The 20386-nt window shown below is 43.2% G+C and overlaps 1 protein-coding gene across 1 annotated transcript in view; it reads left to right on the forward strand.

Moving 5' to 3' along the window:
- The window catches only part of SHTN1 (shootin 1), a 105420-nt gene that overhangs the window by 11119 nt on the left and 73915 nt on the right, over nt 1-20386 (forward strand). The window contains exons 2-3 of the mRNA XM_045022812.1: nt 4390-4442; nt 17357-17417. Of these exons, the coding sequence (XP_044878747.1) occupies nt 4390-4442; nt 17357-17417 (114 nt within the window). The remainder of the gene's footprint in view (nt 1-4389; nt 4443-17356; nt 17418-20386) is intronic.

Genomic DNA, 20386 nt, shown 5'->3' on the forward strand with positions numbered 1-20386 from the left:
TGTTCTAGTAATAAATCCACTTTTAGCATTTGTGTAATAAATTAATATCAAATAATGATCTGCTGTTAGCACACCCAGTTCCAGGGAAAACGTATCTTTAACCTCATTATCAGTAAAACAGTGACCACTACATTTATATTTTTGTCTTTTGTTTTAGTTGTTTGCTAAAGTTCTGCCTAGTAGAACCTCGCTAATACACGTTTCCGGGGGAATCCATTGTGAACAATTGAATTTTGGGACCAAGTGAACATGGTATCAGTGTGTAGGCACAGAATGTACTTTGTTCAGTCATTTTGATAATTTGTGATTTGAATATTTTAAATAATAATAATAGAGTTGGGGGAGGTGTTTTCAGCAGGGTGGTGGTGGGCCAGCACCTCAGCACTCTTCTGGTGGCCTCATGGTATTTTTGCAGACTTGAACCAAAGCGGTCACATGTTCCTGAGTCTGCAAACAGCTAGCTAGGAACAGTAGGCATCATTCTGATCTCACTGATTTTTACACTAATTTAAGTCCATTAGCTAATCCTTATTTACATTAGTATAACTGAAATCAGAATGACAGTAACTATGAGAAGTGTGATATATCCCTGTTATACATAAAAATGATATGTGAAGTGGTTATTCTGAAAGTTAATGTTTACAATATAGACCATGTACAGTGATAAGATGTTACACTGCTGAGTCTTTCATTCAGCTATTCTAGAATTTTATGGGAGTCGTTTGGGTAGAGCATCACCACTTTCTCCCTCTTCTGACCACGGTTGTTCATAATGTGGCGTTTTACTGGGAAGAGAGCACCAGTTTCTTTGTGCAGACTACTGATGTTCTACTATACACTAATTCACATTTGGTAAGATCAGGATGAAATAGCACAGGGCTGGGGGCCAGGAACTCTTGAAGGGCTCAGGTACCACAATGATGGCTATAGTAGAAGAAACTTAATAAAAGAAACAGAATAAAATCCTAGCTCTGCCACTGACTAACTGTGAGGGTTTGCGCAAATCACTTCACCATTCTGTTTCTGTTCTCCATCTATAATCTATTCTCTGCCTGCCTGTCATTAATATCTGTACAGGACTTTAAACAAAGTGCTACATAAGTATATGGTACTATTATTAATTGTCATGAGTTTACCCAATAAATTGTTGAATTATAAGAAGATTATCAGTAACATGTGGAATTTTAGAGTTAAGTGAATCTTCTAGACATCTGATCCTGGCTAACTTGAGTTAGGGATGCCACTGAACTTTGTTTGGTATCTACGTGCATACAGTATGGACTTTATACTTGATGCTTAAAGAACAAAAACCTGCATGAAGGCGCCAAAAGAAAAAGGTTGTTGCATCTTTCATCGGATACTTTTTAAGTGCCACCCTTGTTCCACTCTAGCCAAGAATCTGTTTCACAGCATAGATCCACTTTTAAAAACTTTTTGTGAAGTCACTTCTAAAGAACGCTTGTACTGTTGAGCTACTTTAGGAAGAGATTTATTAAGAATGCTTCACCTAAAGATTCCATAAAAGGGGCCTACATGTCTCCTCTGGAAGCTGTCATCCATATAATGTTAACAGAGATCTTAATATGAAACAAGGTTCTTCTGAGTCCATGTCAGGTGTATTAAAACAGGGAAAAGGGGGCAACTTCTTAATGACCATTAAAGATCATGGCCTGACAGTTCTTGATTGATTTTTGTGTATGGGGCTAACAAAACAGTAGGATGGAACGCAGTAGGAATTCCAGGCTTAAAACTGGTTTATGTATCCAGTCATTTTAAGTCTTAAAGTACCTAGTTTGCATTATCCTTAAACAGGGCTTTGGAGCTGTGCTCCGGCTCCGCTCCAGCTCCAGGCAAAAACCTGTAGCTCCACTGCTCTGGAGCTGCTCTAAAGCCCTGTCCTTAAATATACCTAGAAACGGTTAGCATTTTCCAAACAGCTATACCTACTAAGACAACAAGAACCTTTATATGTGGCTGGGGTCTACTGAGATTACCAACCTCTTATTTCATGGTTATAAAGCAAACCCAGAAATTTCTTATAAAGAGAATATTAGCTAGTGGCAATTAATTTTTAAATTCCCCAAGAGAGAACTTAATTTTATTGCTCTGTTTTCTCTGTGTGTATATTTTCCCCATATAGTTTCCTTATCTGTCAGATCTGCAGATATCTGGTGAGTTTGCATGTGGTTTGTGGTCACATTTTCAGTGCTTTTGCTGTGCTTTTCTCCTTGAAAGCCCTGGGTGGCTCTGTACAGACACTGTGGTTTTGGGATTGCCACAGTTTGCAGCCAAGCAAAGGTGTGGGGGTGAGAACCTCTGTTAGGAAATGGAGGTAGATTCATTGTTCTAGTAGCCCAGAGCATTCATTTTCACCACATGCTCTCATCAGCTGCTCGTGTAAATGGCTAACAAAGAGCGTGTCTACATTGCAGTTGGCAGGTGTGATTGCAGTGTGTGTATGCATACCTGACCTAGCTTTGGGCGAGCTAGCTTGCTAAAAATAGCAGTGTAGCCACATACCTCACTGGAACATTATAAGGATTAGATACATTAAAAAGAATTGACAAGTGCTTAGATAAGACAGTAATGGGGGCAGAGGGTATGTATATATAAGTACCTTAAATAGAAAAACACTCTTGCTGACTGCCAACAAGTTTACCATTTTGGGCTTGTTTACAAGAGAGAGTTGCATCAGTTTAACTTAAATTGGTTTTTAAACCAGTTTAGTTAAACTGGTGCAAAAAGCGGTGTGGACACTCTTATTTTGTTTTAAAGACCATTCCTAGTTGACTTAGGCAAACGGAAATAAATCTGGTTTAAACAGAAATAAGTGTTCACACATCCTTTTGCCCCAGATTAACTATATCAGTTTAAAAATATCACCTTAAGTTAAACCAGTGCCAGATACTGAGTGGTTAAGTGGGTAAGGTGGGAACAATGGCTAGAATAATCAGATACTCTGGTTGCTGTGTTTAATGATGAGTCCCCTTCAAGAGTTACACCATATTTCTTTTTGTATTCTTTAATTTATTTCCACAAGGTGTCCACAGTACCTCAGAAGACAGATACATTGCACATGGTCCCTGTCTTGAAGACCAAAATATGTAACGTCACATATGACACAATGAAGGGACAACAAAACTGTGGGGTGGGAATAGGTCAAAGAAGACAGTGGTCATTGCATTGAGGTTAAGCAACTATTCAGCAAAGTCATGTGCACAGCAGATTGAGCAAACAAATGTTGTTTATAAATAGATGTATAAATCAAAGGCTTTTTACAATAAAATGGAAGCTGGAATTCCTAGTTCTCCAGTAATGTACTACATTAATGATTGGGATGGAAGGATGGGCTCTCTCTTGAGACTCTGAAGATGAGGTTCCATGCCCACCCTCTTCACTGACTTCCTGTGTGACCTTGGGCAACTCACTAAGGGTCAAACTTTTAAAGGTGTTTGTGTCCAACTCCCAATTTAAATCCATGGAAGTTAGGCTCTCTCTGACTCCATTCCCCATCTGTGAAATGTGGCTAATAGAACTTCCCTACCTCACAGTAGTTTTGTGAAGATAAATACATTAAAGATTGTGAGGTACTCAGAGATTACAGTAATGGGAACCATAAAAGTATTTTAGGATGATTCATGAAACTCCAGCCCTAAAACAATATCTGATCCATAATCTGTTCTAATTTGGATTTAAAACCATGAATCCCTGTCACTATGATTCTGTCTAACTCCCTGTTGGTTGAAAAAGTTGATTGATTTTTAGGACACATCTTCTTCTGCAGTTCTCTGGCCTGTGTAACATAGGAGGCTAGATTTCAGGGGTGGCCAACCTGAGCCTGAGAAGGAGCCAGAATTTACCAATGTACATTGCCAAAGAGCCACAGTGATACGTCAGCATCCCCCACATCAGCTTTCCCCCTCCCTCTCTCCCCGCTGCTCCCAGAGCCTCCTGCCCACCGGCAACGCCTCCCTCCCTGCACCTCCCGATCAGCAGTTTCGTGGCATGCAGGAGGCTCTGGGGGGTGGAGGGGGAGGAGCAAGGGCATGGCAGGCTCAGAGGAGGGGGTGGGAAGGGGTGGAGTGGGGACAGGTCCTGTGGCAGAGCCAGGGGTTGAGCAGTCAGCACTCCCAGGCACATTGGAAAGTTGGTGCCTGTAGCTCCAGCCTCGGAGTTTGTGCGTGTACAAGGAGCCTCATATTAACTTCTGAAGCGTCGCATGTGGCTCCGGAGCCGCAGGTTGGCCACACCTGGATTAGATAATCGTGATAGCTTTAAAATGAATGAATATGAAAGTCAATGAGATTTCTGTGCATGGAGCAGCTATGGAATTGGGCCATGAATGTACTACTGAAATATGTTAATATTGTTTTTAATTCTTTTTTGTAGCTATTGGTGAATATGAAGATCTTAGAGAAGCAAACAACAAAAAGAAAGAGGAGGTTTGTACTATGCAATATGTTTCCTTAATGTACTAGATATTAGAAGTCTTTGTTTGTCTACTGACTTCAGCTGAGTCAAAATATATCGAGGGGAATTTTGTTGTCTGTTGTAGCAGCTGAAGGCTAACTGTATGCTAGAGGTGAAGAATAACATACAGCGATGTGTATGATTGTTGTGAGATAAACACGTGCCTCAAGGATGTAGCAAGATCCTTCTTGGCCTTATGCCTCCAATACCTGAATTGTAAATTTAAATCCCAACGATCACACGGCCAAGCCTTGTCTACATTAGAAAATTATGTAAGTTTTTAACGTTGGGTGCAGCAGCACCCAGTGTAAAAGTGGCTTAAATATGAATGTAGACCAAGTAAATCATTCAAAAGTATCTCAGGAAGACTTGCTTCTCCTAGGTCTGAATCTCATTTGTCAGAACCGTTTATGAAATGCATATTATTTAAAAAAAATAAAATCTAAAAATATATTGTGAATGTAGGAATGCAATTAAAAAAAAAGCCTTTGAAATCAGTCACCCCTCCAGATTTTTAATTCATTTTAATAGACCTAAAGATTATAGGAGCCTGATCTTATAGCCTTGATGAAGGTGAAACTCCCCTGGACTTCATATGGACAAAGAATTGCAGGATTGGACTTCTTAAAGTAAGAAGTAAAACAATGGAGGTCTGAGAATCATTGGAAATCCCCAAGTGACTGAGGGCTTGGCTACACTTACAAATTTGCAGCGCTGCAGCAGGGTGTGAAAACACACTCTCTCCAGCGCTGCAAATTGCGGCGCTGCAAAGCGCCAGTGTGGTCAAAGCCACAGCGCTGGGAGCGCGGCTCCCAGCGCTGTCCGTTGTTCCCCACAGGGAGGTGGAGTACAGACAGTGCTGGGAGAGCTCTCTCCCAGCGCTGGCGCTTTGACTACACTTAGCGCTTCAAAGTGCTGCCGCGGCAGCGCTTTGAAGTGCTAAGTGTAGCCACAGCCTCAGGGATTTAGCCACGCTACTTGCACTGAAATCAGTTGAGGGTTCTGCAGCCTTTCAGTAGAAATTATTAATTGCTAAATCACTTAGTTGGTTTTGAAATCTCAGCCAGTGACTCTGGGAGTGCTCCAAGTTTGCTGCTCAGGCTTTGAAGCTTATCCTCCCTAGACTTCATAACCCTGAACTCCAGCCCAAGCCACAGCTATTTTTAGTGTGTTAGGGCAAGCCTCACTACCCAAAATGTGTCGACCCGGGTTTGGAGGCTCTGTACCCGGCTTGTGTAGACCAACCCCCACTGGGCTAACGGGGCCTGACTAATCACTATGGGGCCTGGAGACCACGACCCCTTACCCTTGCTGCGCATGCTCCAGGTGGAAGGGACAGATAAAAGGAGGCAGCCCATCTCAATCTGCGCTGGCTGAGGAGGGACGTGTGCTTCAGGCTTCTGCGGAGGTGCCTGTGACTCTCCATGTGGTGGGAAATCGTGAACCTGGATTACGTGCGGATGAACAGCCGTCTGCGGGGTGGGGGGACCTGATTAGTTAAAATGAAGTGGAGTGTGGTGGTGGTTTTGCCATTCAGTAAATGTACCATGTAAATGAGGAAGTAGTTTTATTGTGGATATCTGCAGTAAACGAAAGTGTGGGAAGTAGCTGCCGGAGGGGCGGGGTGGGGTGGCGGATGTCGGAGGGGGGCGAGGAGAGTGTGGGCAAATAGTGAACGTCTCCCTCTTCTTTATGAGTGTGTTTTAGTTTTCCAGTCCACATTGGCAGTTAATGCACATGGGATAGATTTTACTACTTGGAAGAAAGTTGCTAGATGGACATTCCTGATCTCACTCTTTGAAATATGTTTCAACCATATTGCAGATATGGTGCAAAATGTTAATGGAGAGACTAGTAAAGGAAAGTCAAAACTGGTTTTCCCCACTAAAATTCAGCAATGTCTGTAGCTATTTGATTCTCTTTTGCCCTCTATTGTGCTGAATGCATTTCTCTTCTCCCTGTTTTGCCTACACACACACACACACACACACACACACACACACACACACACACACACACACACACACACACACACACACCTCCCCCCCCCCCAACAAAATCCATCTCTCTTTCCTGGCTAGTTTTTCCATCCTGTTCCTTCTTTTGCTCCCAACTTACCTCTCCCACACCAACCCCTCCCCTTACCCTGGTATCATAGTGATTCATCCTGCAGTCTAGGAGAACTGGTCATATTTGCCTTCATAGAGCTTCTAGTAGGACTGATCAACATTTTTTGTTAAAGCTTTCCTCCTTCCCTTCCCCCCAATAAAATGAATTTTTTTTGCAAATAAATAAATATAATTGTTCAGAATTCCCCCAAAATTAAAAATTAATTTGGTTTTTGATGACTTTTTTTACCTAGCTCTAGTGCTGAGCATTGTGGTCCTGATTCTGCAAAACACCTAAACACATTTAACTTTATTTTAACGGGGCTGCTTATATGCTTAAAGTTATGCATGTGCTTATGTTCTTTGCAGGATAAAGGTCAAAATGCTCCGGACTTTGCCACATCAAGCTCTTAGCGAGAATGGGAGAAAGCAGGGACCAGTGCAGGGGTTCTCAACCTTTTTCTTTCTGAGACCCCTCCTCCAACATGCTATTAAAAACTCTGCAGCCCACCGATGCCACAGTAACTGGTTTTCTGTAGATAAAAGCCAGCGCCAGTGTTAGGGGGTAGCAAGCAGGGCAATTGCCAGGGTCCCCACACCACAGGGGCTGCTGCAAAGCTACACTGCTCCGGCTTCAGCCCCGTGTGGCGGGATTCAGGGCGCCGGGCTTCGCCCCCATGCAGTGGGGTTTTGGCTTTCTGCCTGGGCCCCAGCTAGTCTAATGCTTGCTCTGCTTGGAGGCCCTCCTGAAACCTGCTCCCCAGGGGGCCCCGGACCCCTGGTCGAGAACCACTGGTCCAGTGGACCGGGCATAGAACTTGAAGTCAGGAGTTCTGATTGCTGTTCTTTGCTGTGCCATTCTCTGACTGTGACCTTGAGAAAGTTGCTTCACCCCTCTGCATCTCTGCCCATTTGTAGAATGGAGATAATGACAGATAACTACTTTGCTTTGAGACCTACGTGTGGAAAGCACTATATAAAAGCTAGGTGGTAGTAGTGTATGTGCTTCTACCACAGTTTATTGGCCATTTTCCCTAAATGAAGATGTACATTTTTTGTGAATGTGGAAGATGCCATGCTAGATATTTTTCTTTCTTGGAAAAAGAAATTTAGTATATATTAGAAACTCAGGCGGAGTTCATCACACAACAAACAGCTATGTTCAAAAGTAACCTGAAAAGAAAAATGAAAACTAGATCTGTGCCCTTTGTACATCTTTAAAGAAGGCCTGAAAGTCTTTTTTTGTTTTATGTTAAGGTTCTTTGCTGCTTGGTTTTTATATTGGAAATTAAGGTCTTGTCTATCCTGTTTTCCCCTGGAAGATTCTATTAAGAACTGGATCGTGATGTTGGAGACACCAGGGAAAACCTCATTGAGAGAGGAAGTGGTTTTAATTCAGGCTATTTAAAGCACTTTTTGGCTAACATTTTAAAACTCAAGCACCCAAGTAATAGGAGAAAAGATATCTTAGTCAAAAATTCAACAATTCCCCCTCTCCCATCCTATTAAGGTGTGACGAAGTACACAGTCAACATTGAGATCTCCAGTGAGTTATCCAGCAAAATAAGACTGACATTCCTAATATTTTAAGATAAAATCAAATAATCTGCCCCCTCCCCCTTCTTCCTGAAAAAAATTCCTTTCCAGCCTGGTTTACACCTCTCTTAATGGAGTTAAAAAAAAGGCACAGCCCCGATTATTTTCCTTTGTAGGTCACCTTTTTATTTAAAAAACAAAAACAGAATAGAACTAAAGATGTCAAGGTAATTGAACAGTCAACCTAACCCCCGCTCCATAGATACTTAATATGCAGCACTGAAGCATTCAAAGTCAGGGAATGAATAAATATTTATGAATACTTGCTATAGATAATCACACAGGAACTACTTTTGTGCATCAGCATGGGCAGTGTTTTGTCACCCTGCCAGTAGAAAAGGGAATGAGACAGATACCTTTCAAGAAACAGTATATGTAATACAGTATCTCTGCTACTGTTTTGGTATTGTTAAAGTCCCTTTCCTTGTGTGGCTTTTACAGAGCAGGGATTGTTAATTTGGAGTACTTTAAATTTCAATAAAACCTTTTTTTTTCCTAAAGGGGAAACTGTATGTTTTTTATTGTGTTTGCTGTATATATGCAGTTTTTTTGAGACCAAATGGGACATGGTACTGTAGTGGGAAAAGGAAAGTAATTACTTGCCTGTTTGAAAATGAATCTCCTATTAACAACTGTCTGTCTAGAAACAAAGAAGAAGGATCCCTATGTTGATGGCAGGCCTCTTTCTCTTTACGTTGAATGTGGCAAATGCCATGTGATTCCTTCTTGGACAATACTTAATTTTTAATTTGATATTTTCACTAAAATTGTAATATTTTAAAGTTCTTCATAAAATGACCATGTCAAGAAAAAAGGAATTTTTGGCTAAGCAGTGGAAGTGGCTTATTTCACTGTACGATGACTAAGTAAACTTTGATGCATCCAGACATCTAGGATAAATAATCTCCCATGGTTATTTAGGTGAGTTAAAATGTATTAAGCCATTCTGTCTAATACTTGGCTCAGAAAGACTGTTCTCTTGTTTTAAATGAAAAATAAGGCGTCTTTTCTCACCTACTGCCTGATCTTGCACCATTGCAGTTAGTGGGAGCTTTGCCATTGATGTCAGTGGGTGCAGGATCAGACCCATAGCTAGATAACTGAGCCAATTGCAAGGATCTAGGGCTGAAATTCTGGCTTCATTCAAATCAATGCAAAATTCCTACTGACATCAGTGTTGCTCAGATTTCATCCTAGGGCTCCAGACTTTCAGTGTGGTTTGTCTGGTGGGCTCATGTGTCCCTGCAGAGTCTCATTTAAGTCAGTGGAGCTCGATGCGGGTGCAGGCAACCACTTAAACTCGGCACATTGCCTATTCTGCACTCTGATCCTGCAATGACGGTTTTTGTGCTATGCTGACCCAAGATGCAGGTCAATTTTGAAGTCTTCCATCCCTCTCCCAACATGTCCAATACTGTACTGCATGGATATCTTCAGTATTCACGTATTTCCTCTTGTAGTTGACGTCTTGCATTAGAAATGATCTTTTCTTTAAAAATGGAATGCTGGCTGGCAGATTCCATGGCTACCAGCTAGGAGTACTGAAATTTCAGAAAAACGGAAGGTCTTTGACCTTCCACTGCTCTAGACTTGCAGGCAGCTAGAGGATCTGCTAATTGCTACTGAGGGCTTGGCTACACTGGAGAGTTGCAGCGCTGGTGGTGGCTTTACAGCGCTGCAACTCACTCACCGTCCACACTTGCAAGGCACATACAGCGCTGTATCTCTCTGGCTACAGCGCTGGCTGTACTCCACCTCGGCCTGGGGAATAACGATTGCAGCGCTGGTGATGCAGTGCTGCTCCGCCAGTGTGGCCACCAAAAGCGCTGTTATTGGCCTCCAGAGGTATTCGGAGGTATCCCAGAATGCCTGTTCAGCCACTCTGCTCATCAGTTCGAACTCTACTGCCCTGGCCTCAGGTGACCCACCTTTGGGAATGTTAAAAATCCCCTTCCCGTTTGCTCAGCCAGGTGTGGAGTGCAATCAGTGAATCTTTCCAGGTGACCATGCCTCCACGTGCCAAACGAGCCCCAGCATGGAGCAATGGCGAGTTGCTGGACCTCATCAGTGTTTGGGGGGAGGAAGCTGTGCAGTCCCAGCTGCGCTCCAGCCGTAGGAATTACGATACCTTTGGGCAAGTATCAAAGGCCATGCTGGAAAGGGGCCATGACCGGGACGCGCTGCAGTGCAGGGTTAAAGTGAAGGAGCTGCGGAGTGCCTATTACAAAGCCCGCGAGGGAAACCGCCGCTCCGGCGCTGCCCCCACGACCTGCCATTTTTATAAAGAGCTGGACGCGATACTTGGGGGTAACCCCACCGCCAATCCGAGGACCACGATGGACACTTCAGAGCGGTCTGTCACGTTGATGTGGTCTGTCACGTCGCGGTAATCGGCCTCGGTAATCTCTTCAAAAGTTTCAGTCAGAGTGTGGGCAATGCGCTTGCGCAAGTTTATTGGGAGAGCCACCGTGGTCCTTGTCCCAGTCAGGCTAACACGTCCGTGCCACTGTGCTGCGAGGGGTGGGGGGACCATTGCTGCACACAGGCAAGCTGCATAGGGGCCAGGGTGGAATCCACATTGCTGTAGAAGACCCTCCCTCTCTTCCCAGGTGACCCGCAGCAGCGAGATATCTTCCAGGATCAACTCCTGTGGAAAATGTTGGAGAATGTTCAGTGTAGCTGCCCCCTGCAGCTGTTTGCTTTCCCCAACGCACAGAAACCCCTGCACAGCCCTGAAGCAATCAGTCCCCCTTACTCGCCATTTTGGGGCTCCTGTGGGTTATGTGCGCTCTCTTTGGTATGGGAAAATTATGCTATTGTGAAGAATGTTACTCCTTCACTGTGTGGGAATAACTCTCTGAGATACAAACAATGCTGCCTCTGTTAAGTGTTGCCTTTTTTGCCTTTCCAAAAGCAACCTTGAGTTCTCGGCTGCCCGTGTTATCAACAGCTCAAAGACTCCAAAACCTCCGGAAGAAGCCGCGAAAAAGCAAAGAAGACCTGCTGCAAGCAGTTATGGATCACTCTGCCAGAGAGAATCAAAAAGTGCAGGACTGGAGGGAAAGGGAAAGCAGGATCTGCCAGAAAAACGCAGCGGCCAGGAAGAAAAGCACAAAGCAGCTGATAAGCATCCCGGCGCGCCAAGCGGACTCTATCCAGGCACTCTTATCCATGCAGGCAGAACACTACCGTGCCGGCCCCCCGCCTCCCCGTCCCAAAGCTAAAGAATGAAATGAAATGTGCCCCAATGTCAGCTCAAAACCCCCTTCCCCAGCATCCAGGTTCTTACCACCACCAGCTGCCTCCAACACCTGTACGTTCACCAACCAGCCCTGAGAACTACGACCCTTACCCTCTGCACTCAATCCCCATCACCATGCAGTATAGGCATCCAGAAGTGCAGCAGTCATTGCACAGCACTCCAGACAGGATGTATTCAAACCTGTGATTGCACAGTTCCCCACCCCACCCCCCCTGCCCTTTTAGGTTCCCAAAATGTTGTGTGTCTGTCAAAGTTATTTTCTTTTCAATAAATGAATTCTTGGCTTTGAAAACAGTCTTTATTATTGCAGAAAGTCAAAGATACCTTAAGGAAAGAAATGCTCTCTGGCTGTGCAAATTCAGCCTCCAGGCGTTGAACCTCGGAGGTCCATGCCTGACTGAATCTTTCACCTTTCCCTTCACAAATATTATGGAGGGTACAGCACGTGGATATAACCGCGGGGATGCTGCTTTTCCCCAAGTCTGGCTTCCCATACAGAGATCACCAGCGCCCTTTTAAACAGCCAAAAGCACACTCCACAGTCATTCGGCACCAGCTCAGCCTGTAGTTGAACCGGTCCTTGCTCCTGTCAAGCTTCCCTGTATAGGGTTTCATGAACCACGGCATTAACGGGTAAGCGGGGTCTCCAAGGATCACAATGGGCATTTCAACGTCCCCTACTGTGATCTATGCTAGGTGGGGTGGTGCCAGAATAGGAATATGCGTCCCATCTATCGCCCCTCCACAGTTAGGGAAACCCATTTGTGCAAAGCCATCCACAATGTCCTGCACGTTCCCCAGAGTCACGGTTCTTCTTAGCAGGATGCGATTAATGGCCCTGCAAACTTGCATCAACACGATTCCAACGGTCGACTTTCCCCCTCCAAACTGGTTCCCGACCGATCGGTAGCTGTCTGGAGTTGCCAGCTTCCAGACTGCAATAGCCACCTGCTTCTACACCATCAGGGCAGCTCTCAATCTCGTGTCCTTGGGCCGCAGGGTGGGGGCGAGCCCAGCACACAGTCCCATGAAAGTGGCTTTTCTCATCCAAAAGTTCTGCAGCCACTGATCGTCATCCCAGACTTCCATGACGATGTGATCCCACCACTCAGTGCTTGTTTCTCGAGCCCAAAAGCGGCGTTCCACGGTGCTGAGCATTTCTGTGAATGCCAGAAGCAATTTAGTGTCATACACGTCAGGTGACTCGCTATCATCGTCAGACTCCTCATGACTTTGTATCTTAAGGAATAGCTCAACTGCCAAACGTGATGTGCTGGCGAGATTCGTCAGCATACTCCTCAGCAGTTCGGGCTCCATTTCCCACAGAAATCGCGCTGCACAGAAACCGTTGAGAGAGTCAAGATGGTGCCAAACGTGGACGGAAAAACAGGGATTGCTTGGATGTGAAGCGATGCATCACGGGGCGTTGGGACAGGAAGCAGAATGACCCGCACCCTTCGCCCCCTTCCCACAAGCCACAGCGCCAAAATGGCGCCAAAATGGGACGAGGTGCTCTATGGGATAGCTGCCCATAATGCACCACTCTCAACACCGCTGCAAATGTGGCCACACTGCAGCGCTGGTAGCTGTCAGTGTGGCCACACTCCAGCGCTTTCCCTACACAGCTGTATGAAGATAGCTTTAACTCCCAGCGCTGCACACCTGCAAGGGTAGCCAAACCCTGAAGAATTGCTTAGTAACTTGAATAACCAGCAGGCGGAAATCTAACCTTTAGTACCAGCCAGTTGCCAAGTCTCTCGAGCATGATCCTTACATGTACCAGCTCTTGAAAGATCAGGTCCTGGAGAGAAATTAATGTAAAACTAATTCAGTAAACTGAACTAAAAGGATCTAGTTCTTAAAAATATCAACAGATTTCTGTTTGCTTGCTAAGAAATTCAAATTGAGTTGCTAAGTGACAATTATAACATCATAATAATCTGCTGCATTACTTACCCAAGTAAGGACACTATAAATATTACACTACTGACATTATAAACACAGCTGTCTTAAATTAATATTTCTTACGTACCCATTTTTTATTTTGGTATCTAAACGTTTCTCTTTTAAAGACTACTGCTAAATGGGAATTGTTAGTTAATACTGACAGCAGAAGGTTTGGTAAAGTACTTACAATTACTGTTTCACAAGAAAGTTTTATATATATTTAAAATCAACAACACACTTTTCAAATTAATGGTTATGCTATGTACATGTGTTCTTGCATTTGATGCCGATCAATGTGATTATTGATGTGAATATAAGTTATATACTTTTAAAGTTTCTCTTTCAACAGGATTATTTATTGTGTTTTTGTATTTTGCTAACACTGGAGAAAGAATAGTAGTTTTGGGAGCAACTGGCAGTTCTAGATTTGATGTCCTTAACTATTCATTTTCTTCTTTTAAATGCAAGGTTGATTGATTTGTTTAAATTGTGACAAGCAACTGCATTGTTATCACTTATCAATATTAATTTTTTCTTGAGCTGAAAATGTTGTTTTCTGAGATGTCCATGTTTATTTGCAACTTTTATTCCTACTTTTTGTATAAGTAAAAGAAGACCCTTTTCCCCCCCTCATTTTAAGAAATGGGATGGACTGATCTTCATAGTAAGTTCAGTGGACTTTGAGTAGGGGTGGGATCGGGATGGAGGGTCTACCTGTGTAGATCTGATTGCACGGTTGAAGTCAGTGTGCTCGCTGCTTCCCTCACTGAAATCAATGGCAAACCCCCCTGCCTTTGTCTTGAGGCAAAACAGCAGCAAATGAAATCGTGTGAGAAAATTATGACTTAGAATGGAAATTATTTAGAAAGTTAGGAGCCAAGCCTGTAGGCCCTGCAAACACACATGAATAACTGTGCATGTGAGTAATCACGTTGCCTTCAGCGGGACTACTCATGTGCATAAGTGTTTGCCTTAGTCATGTAATTAATCCTTATTCATGTGAGTAGTCCTAAAGAGGTTTCAGTGGGGACTGCTTGTGCAAAGATAACCCATGTGAGTAAAGATCTGGAGGACTGGGTCATTCACTTTCCTTGTTGTTACATTATCTTAACAAAATGTTTCACTAGGAGATTTGGAGGGTGTTTTATCTAGTGGTTAGGGCCAGAGACAGCACTGGGTTTTCTGGGTCCTATTCTTGACGGGCAGTGATTCAGTGTGACCCTGGGCAAGTCACCAAGGATCCAAAGCAATGCCCATTGAACTTGCTGGAAAAACTCCCATTGATTTCACTGGGCTTCAGATCAGGCCCTTAATCTCTTTATATATTTACAACTCCAATAATAATGCTTTACCCACTTCCCTGGATGTTGTGAGGCTGAACACTGAAGCGCTTTGAGATTCTTGGATGAGGTGTGGTGGATCAGTACACCATGTCATTGCTCTCCAGTATTAAGCATTGGCTGGCAATGGATCACACAGAATCTCTTTTCAAGATAGCAGTGCTCTCCAGTGACAGTGGCAAGTGAAACAACAATTTTAAGTGTGTAATTTTTATATCTTATTGTGCACTTCTCCACCTCTCTTGTGCAGGCCCCTCTCCTAGCAGTGAGATAAGACAGAGGCTTCCTGCTGGGAAAACTGAGAGGGAGGGGAGGAAGCAACAAGACCTTAGTTTAATTCCTAGTAGTTTAATTCCTAGTAAATGGAAACTGAGGTGTCACTCTGCTTTTCCCCTCCCCCTTCCTTTCTTTTTTGGGGAAAAGATTCAATCATTATATATAAAAAGACGGAAGGTACTGAGACAGTGCTTCATTCAGCCTTTTCCCCCTGGCTGTTTCTCCCTTTTTAGCTGCTTGGAGCTGGTTGTATCCCTCCCCCCCGCAGTTACAGTAAGAAGCTCCCAATCCCATCCAGCTCCCTGCCAATCACTACAGCTTTCTTTCTCCATCCCCTTCCTGCCTTCACCACCCTCCTCAGCAGCAGCCAACCCTGCCGCAACAGGTGTCTGATCCTCTCCCCACTTTGCAGCTACTCACACTCCCTTCGCCTCACATGTTGAGATAGGCCAGGGGTTCTCAAACTGGGGGAGGGGGAAGGCAAGGGTATTACATGGGGGCCGCGAGCTGTCAGCCTCCACCCCAAACCCTGCTTTGCCTCCAGCATTTATAATGATGTTAAATATATTAAAAAGTGTTTTTAATGTATGGGGGGGGGTCACACTCAGAGGCTTGCTGTGTGAAAGGGGTCACCAGTACAGAAGTCTGAGAACCCCTGAGATAGGCAGTCACTTGCTCAGTGCAGCTCCTCTTCCTCATGTTTTCCATAGGATGCCATGCCACCAAAGTGGCTTCTGCAGCTTCTCCTGAGGCCTGGCCTCCAGCTGTGGTGGAGACATCCTCTGTGGCACCTCCTTCTGCTGAAGAGCAGGTCCTGTCCGAGGGCCTTATCCAAAACCCATTGGAGTCAATGGAAAGATTCCAGTTGACTTTGACTGACTTTGGATCAAGCCCTTTGTTGCTGTGGGCCCCTCTCCTCGTTGTCTGGAAGTGGGGGCCCTAGTGGGCAAACTGAAAATAGAAACATAAATATAACGATTTTTTTCTTTTAAAAATCAAAAACTGTTGAACCTGTCATGAACTTCTGAAATGTTGAAAGTATAATCTGGAAATATAGTTACACTGTAAGGACACTGATCTTGTGGATCCCTTCCATCTCTAGTTATTGTGGTCCTGTATAGCTACATGTGAGAGAGAATGTACTTATACTGGGCATCAGAGAGAAAAGGTGGGTGGGTAATATTTTTATTGGACCGACTTCTGTTGATGAGAGAAATAAGCTTTTGATTTCGCACAGAGCGCTTCTTCAGGTCCGGGAATAAGAAGAGCTCCGTGTAAGCTTGAAAGCTTGTCTCTCTCATCAATAGAAGTTGGTCCAATAAAAAATTTTACCCACCCACCTTGTGTCTCTAATATGCTGGGACCAAGACAGCTACAAGAACACTGCCTGCTTACATTGAGCATGTAAGGTATGTTAGGTGGAAAAATCTCAAGGCATTCTATTTTTCTGTAATGGTGTCATTCTTCCCCATAAAGTCATGTGTTTTCCATGATTTGGATGATCATTTACAATATATGTCACGTGAGCTATACTCATTATTTCTTGGAATTGTATCTATTATACGGAGTTGTGAAAGCTGTAGAGGCAAGTTACCAATTAAGTGTTCATTTTATTCTTCTCCTTTGAAAAAGCCTTTCCATCATAAGAATGACACTAAGAACACTGACATCTCTTTTGCTCTAAAACTGTCGCAACCCCTATTTCTACACACACCCCACAAAGACACCCACCCCCCAATACATCAATCCTAAACACAGTTTTGATCCCAAAAAGGGAGAGGTGCCAGAGACTTTATGTAGTGCACTGTGGATTTCAAAATTGTGGTTGAGTTTACCTGGAAGGCACTCAGATACTGTGGTGATGGCCAGCGGTATAAACCTCCAAGATAAAGATATTCTATATATATTTGTATAGAAATGTAGGACACTGCAAAAAAGCGGTTGGCATCTCTGATAAATATAATGTATATCTCCCATGCCATTAATGTTACTTCTATTATTGTAAAATGTAGGATAGAATTTACTAACATCTGGACCAGTCAATGTGAGACTTCTAAAATAACTGCAGACTAGCTGTGCTTGTTTCAGTATCAGTACACTAGTAACAAAAATGATTGAACTCCAGAGTGTTTTTTGTCAGCTGTGATTTGAAACATCTTGGATAACAACTTTTAAATACAGATGCTCCACAGATCTTGGGGGACTGAGGGCAAAAAGATGATTGCTTTATAGGTTCATATACGTTATCTCTCCTTACCCTCTTCCCTATGGCTTTACATGAATATTGTATAGATTATTAATTATATGACCATGTTCACAGCTTTACTTGAATTCTTATTTTCTCTTCCCCTGTACAGTGTGACAAAATTAAACAAGAGCGTGATGAGGCAGTCAAAAAACTTGAAGAGTTTCAAAAAAGTAAGTAGGCATTTGAATGGGAATATTAACACTTAGAGCAGTGGTCCCCAACCTTTTTGTGGCCAGTAGCAGATTCATGTTTTCAGAAGACTGTGGCGGGCACCAACAACTTTTCAAGGCTTATGTATTTGTACATTAAATAATACGAAAAACATTGTATTTAATATTACATAATATATGAATCCAGAGAGAAGAGAGAAGCTGCGAGGACAGAGAACACCGGCGCCCGCAGCCCCGGAGTTCTCTGTCCCCGGCAGGCGCGGGGCCGCGGCTTCTCTACCCTGTTGGGCACTAGGCGGGCCCTGTGCCTCCCGGGAACAGAGAGCACCGCGCCCGCAGCCTAAGTTCTCTGTCATCGTCAGGCGTGGGGCCGTGGCTTCTCTCCCCTGCTGGGCACTAGGCGGGCGCACATAAATGCCCCGGCGGGCGCCATGGCATTGGGGACCACTGACTTAGAGTAAGAGCTCAAAAGATAGTAGCCAAATTCTGCTCTGTCTCCTCAGCTGAGTTATTCTGGAATTATACACATGTAAACTGACTAGCTATTATACCCATGTAAATTGAGTAGCTGGAGTTTTTTGGTGGGAAGACAGTCAAGTTGCTAAAAGAAAAGAAATTATCAATGTCCCTTGGTAATTTTTATAGCAAGTCATATTTTATTCTGTGAAAAATATCAAGATCAGTTTTACACTTTTATGGTAATGGTTCTATTGACACTGTGTGGTGTCTGGAAGTAACAAAGCACAGCTAATGGGAGTGTAAGTATCCTAGTGGAATAGCTCCTCATAAGGGACCATTACAATGGGATTTTGGTCTGTTATGTCTGGTTTGTGTCAATGCATGATGATCATTAGAAATACAGGACATGGAAAGCACACACAAAAATATACAGTGTGAGACTAAATTAATTTAAATTTTGTTTGGTAATTGCTCACAAATACAGTTATAGAAAATGAAATAAAAAATGGTAACTTTTACTATCCTCGAATGATTTGTATAATTGCTCCATAAGGCAAGGATATTCATAAATAAGAAGTCTAATTCCTGTGGAAAAAAACACAGCCTGTTTGGGTTTTTGTTATGATACTGTGAATACCAGAATGTGACAAAAATGTCAAGTAGTTAAGGCTTAAAATTCAAAGTAATATTTGATGTAAAATTTTATAGGTTTCCTTTATCTTCCTTTCACGTTTTTAAAGAACATACCTTGTAAACATAGTGATAAAATGCCAGGAATATTAGGATTTTAAGGCAATAATAGAGCCCATTATTTAAATGACAATATAAAAGGCAATTATATTGATGAAGAGCTACACCGGCTTTGTGTCTGTGAATAAACTTGGCCTGTACTCAGCTTCTATTTGTTCTCCTGGCATAAACACATATTGTGTGTGATTCCAGTTTAATGGGGCCCCGTTTGTATGCCAAGCAGCTGCATTTTAGGCCCTATTGCGTGATTTCATAGCTCTCTGAAAATTGGTTCTATTCAGCACAAGAGATAGAAGGTGGTGGTGGGGGGGAAAGCTTCAACACACAATCATTTCTTTTCAATTGGAGCCAGCAAGGTTGATGACAACATGACCATTGTGTTATAATGATAAGACCACTAAGGATCTGTACCTCTCATCAAGGCTTTCACACAACAGCAGATACAATTTAATTCACTGCTCTGTCAGCAGTGCTGATACCATTATGCCGTCTGTCTCCACAGTTATAATCACTGTCCTCCGAGAAATGCAGTTGAAATGATCTTGAGCAGTCAAAGAAACTCTCAATTAAGGCTGCCACTTCCAATGTGTCAGATTGTGTCTTATGCACTTGGTACAATTTTCACTTCCAATCCTGTTTATTTACAATGTCTACCAGTAATTACGCTTAACGTGTCATTTAGTGAGGGTGCCCCTGCCAAGGAAATTGTTGGGTGCTGCCGTACCATTGAGTGGGAGTTTCTCGCAGTCAATGCCATCAGCAGCTTTTAGTCCCTGATGGGATGCAGTAGTAATGTTGATAATGCAAGTATCGTGCTCATCAAGTCATAATTAGATGCCACTCAAATGTGCCACTTGTAATAACAGTGTTGATTCATGTTTTCTCGGTGACTGCAACTACTAATTAGTTAAGTGGTTTTTGGCTGGCCTGCATTTGCTGCAGATTATTATTACCCCTGAAAAAACGTCAAGGTTAGAGATGTTTCTGGCCACTTAGTGCTGCTTTATGAATTTTAATATTAACATAATAAGAACTTTGGGCAGATTTAGGAAGTAATATATTTTTGTATTTAATTTGGAAAGAATTTTTTTACTGAGTTTAATCATAATTGCAGGTTAATTAAGCTTAAGTGAACCAAGAGTAATCTTTAGTTGTTCTGTGTGACCTGGTCCTGGTTTCCTAACTTTAACTAGTTCTGCATGCAGGATTTGAGATAAGGTTCTTTCCCTCTTGGTGGATATATACAGTATAATATATCCATCCATCCTCAATTTCTGAGTTTATGATGCAACAACAACAAAAGGAAAAGCACCAATAGTCAATTTCTTAAGTTTTCCTCTTTAAAATATATTCCTCCACATCCTCCAGTGAAGGGCAGCAGCTTTGCTCCATACCAATAGTGTAGTCTTTCTGTTAAGCAAGCATAACTGGCCACAGAAAGATCACCCCAGCGCAGGAGATTCCGCAATGATCGAGGAACTCCCATGTTCCTCTTCTCTCTACTGCCAGTTTTAGGGGACGTGGTCTGAGGGATAGATAGAGGCTGTTGGCCAGGATTTCTCAATATTTTGCAAATATCCAGCTGTTCTTTTGGTCTTTTCAGGCTGTTTATGGCCAGCAGAAATTAGAGCAGACAGACAAAAGGCTACTTTAAGGCTTTATCTGCATTGGAATCTGAATGACAAACTTTTGTCGTTCAGGGGTGTGGAAAAAAACCACTCCCCCGAATGACAGAAGTTTTGCAGTCGAAAAGCACGGGT

This window comes from Mauremys mutica, chromosome 7, assembly GCF_020497125.1.
Source record: "Mauremys mutica isolate MM-2020 ecotype Southern chromosome 7, ASM2049712v1, whole genome shotgun sequence".
Lineage (NCBI taxonomy): Eukaryota > Metazoa > Chordata > Testudines > Geoemydidae > Mauremys > Mauremys mutica.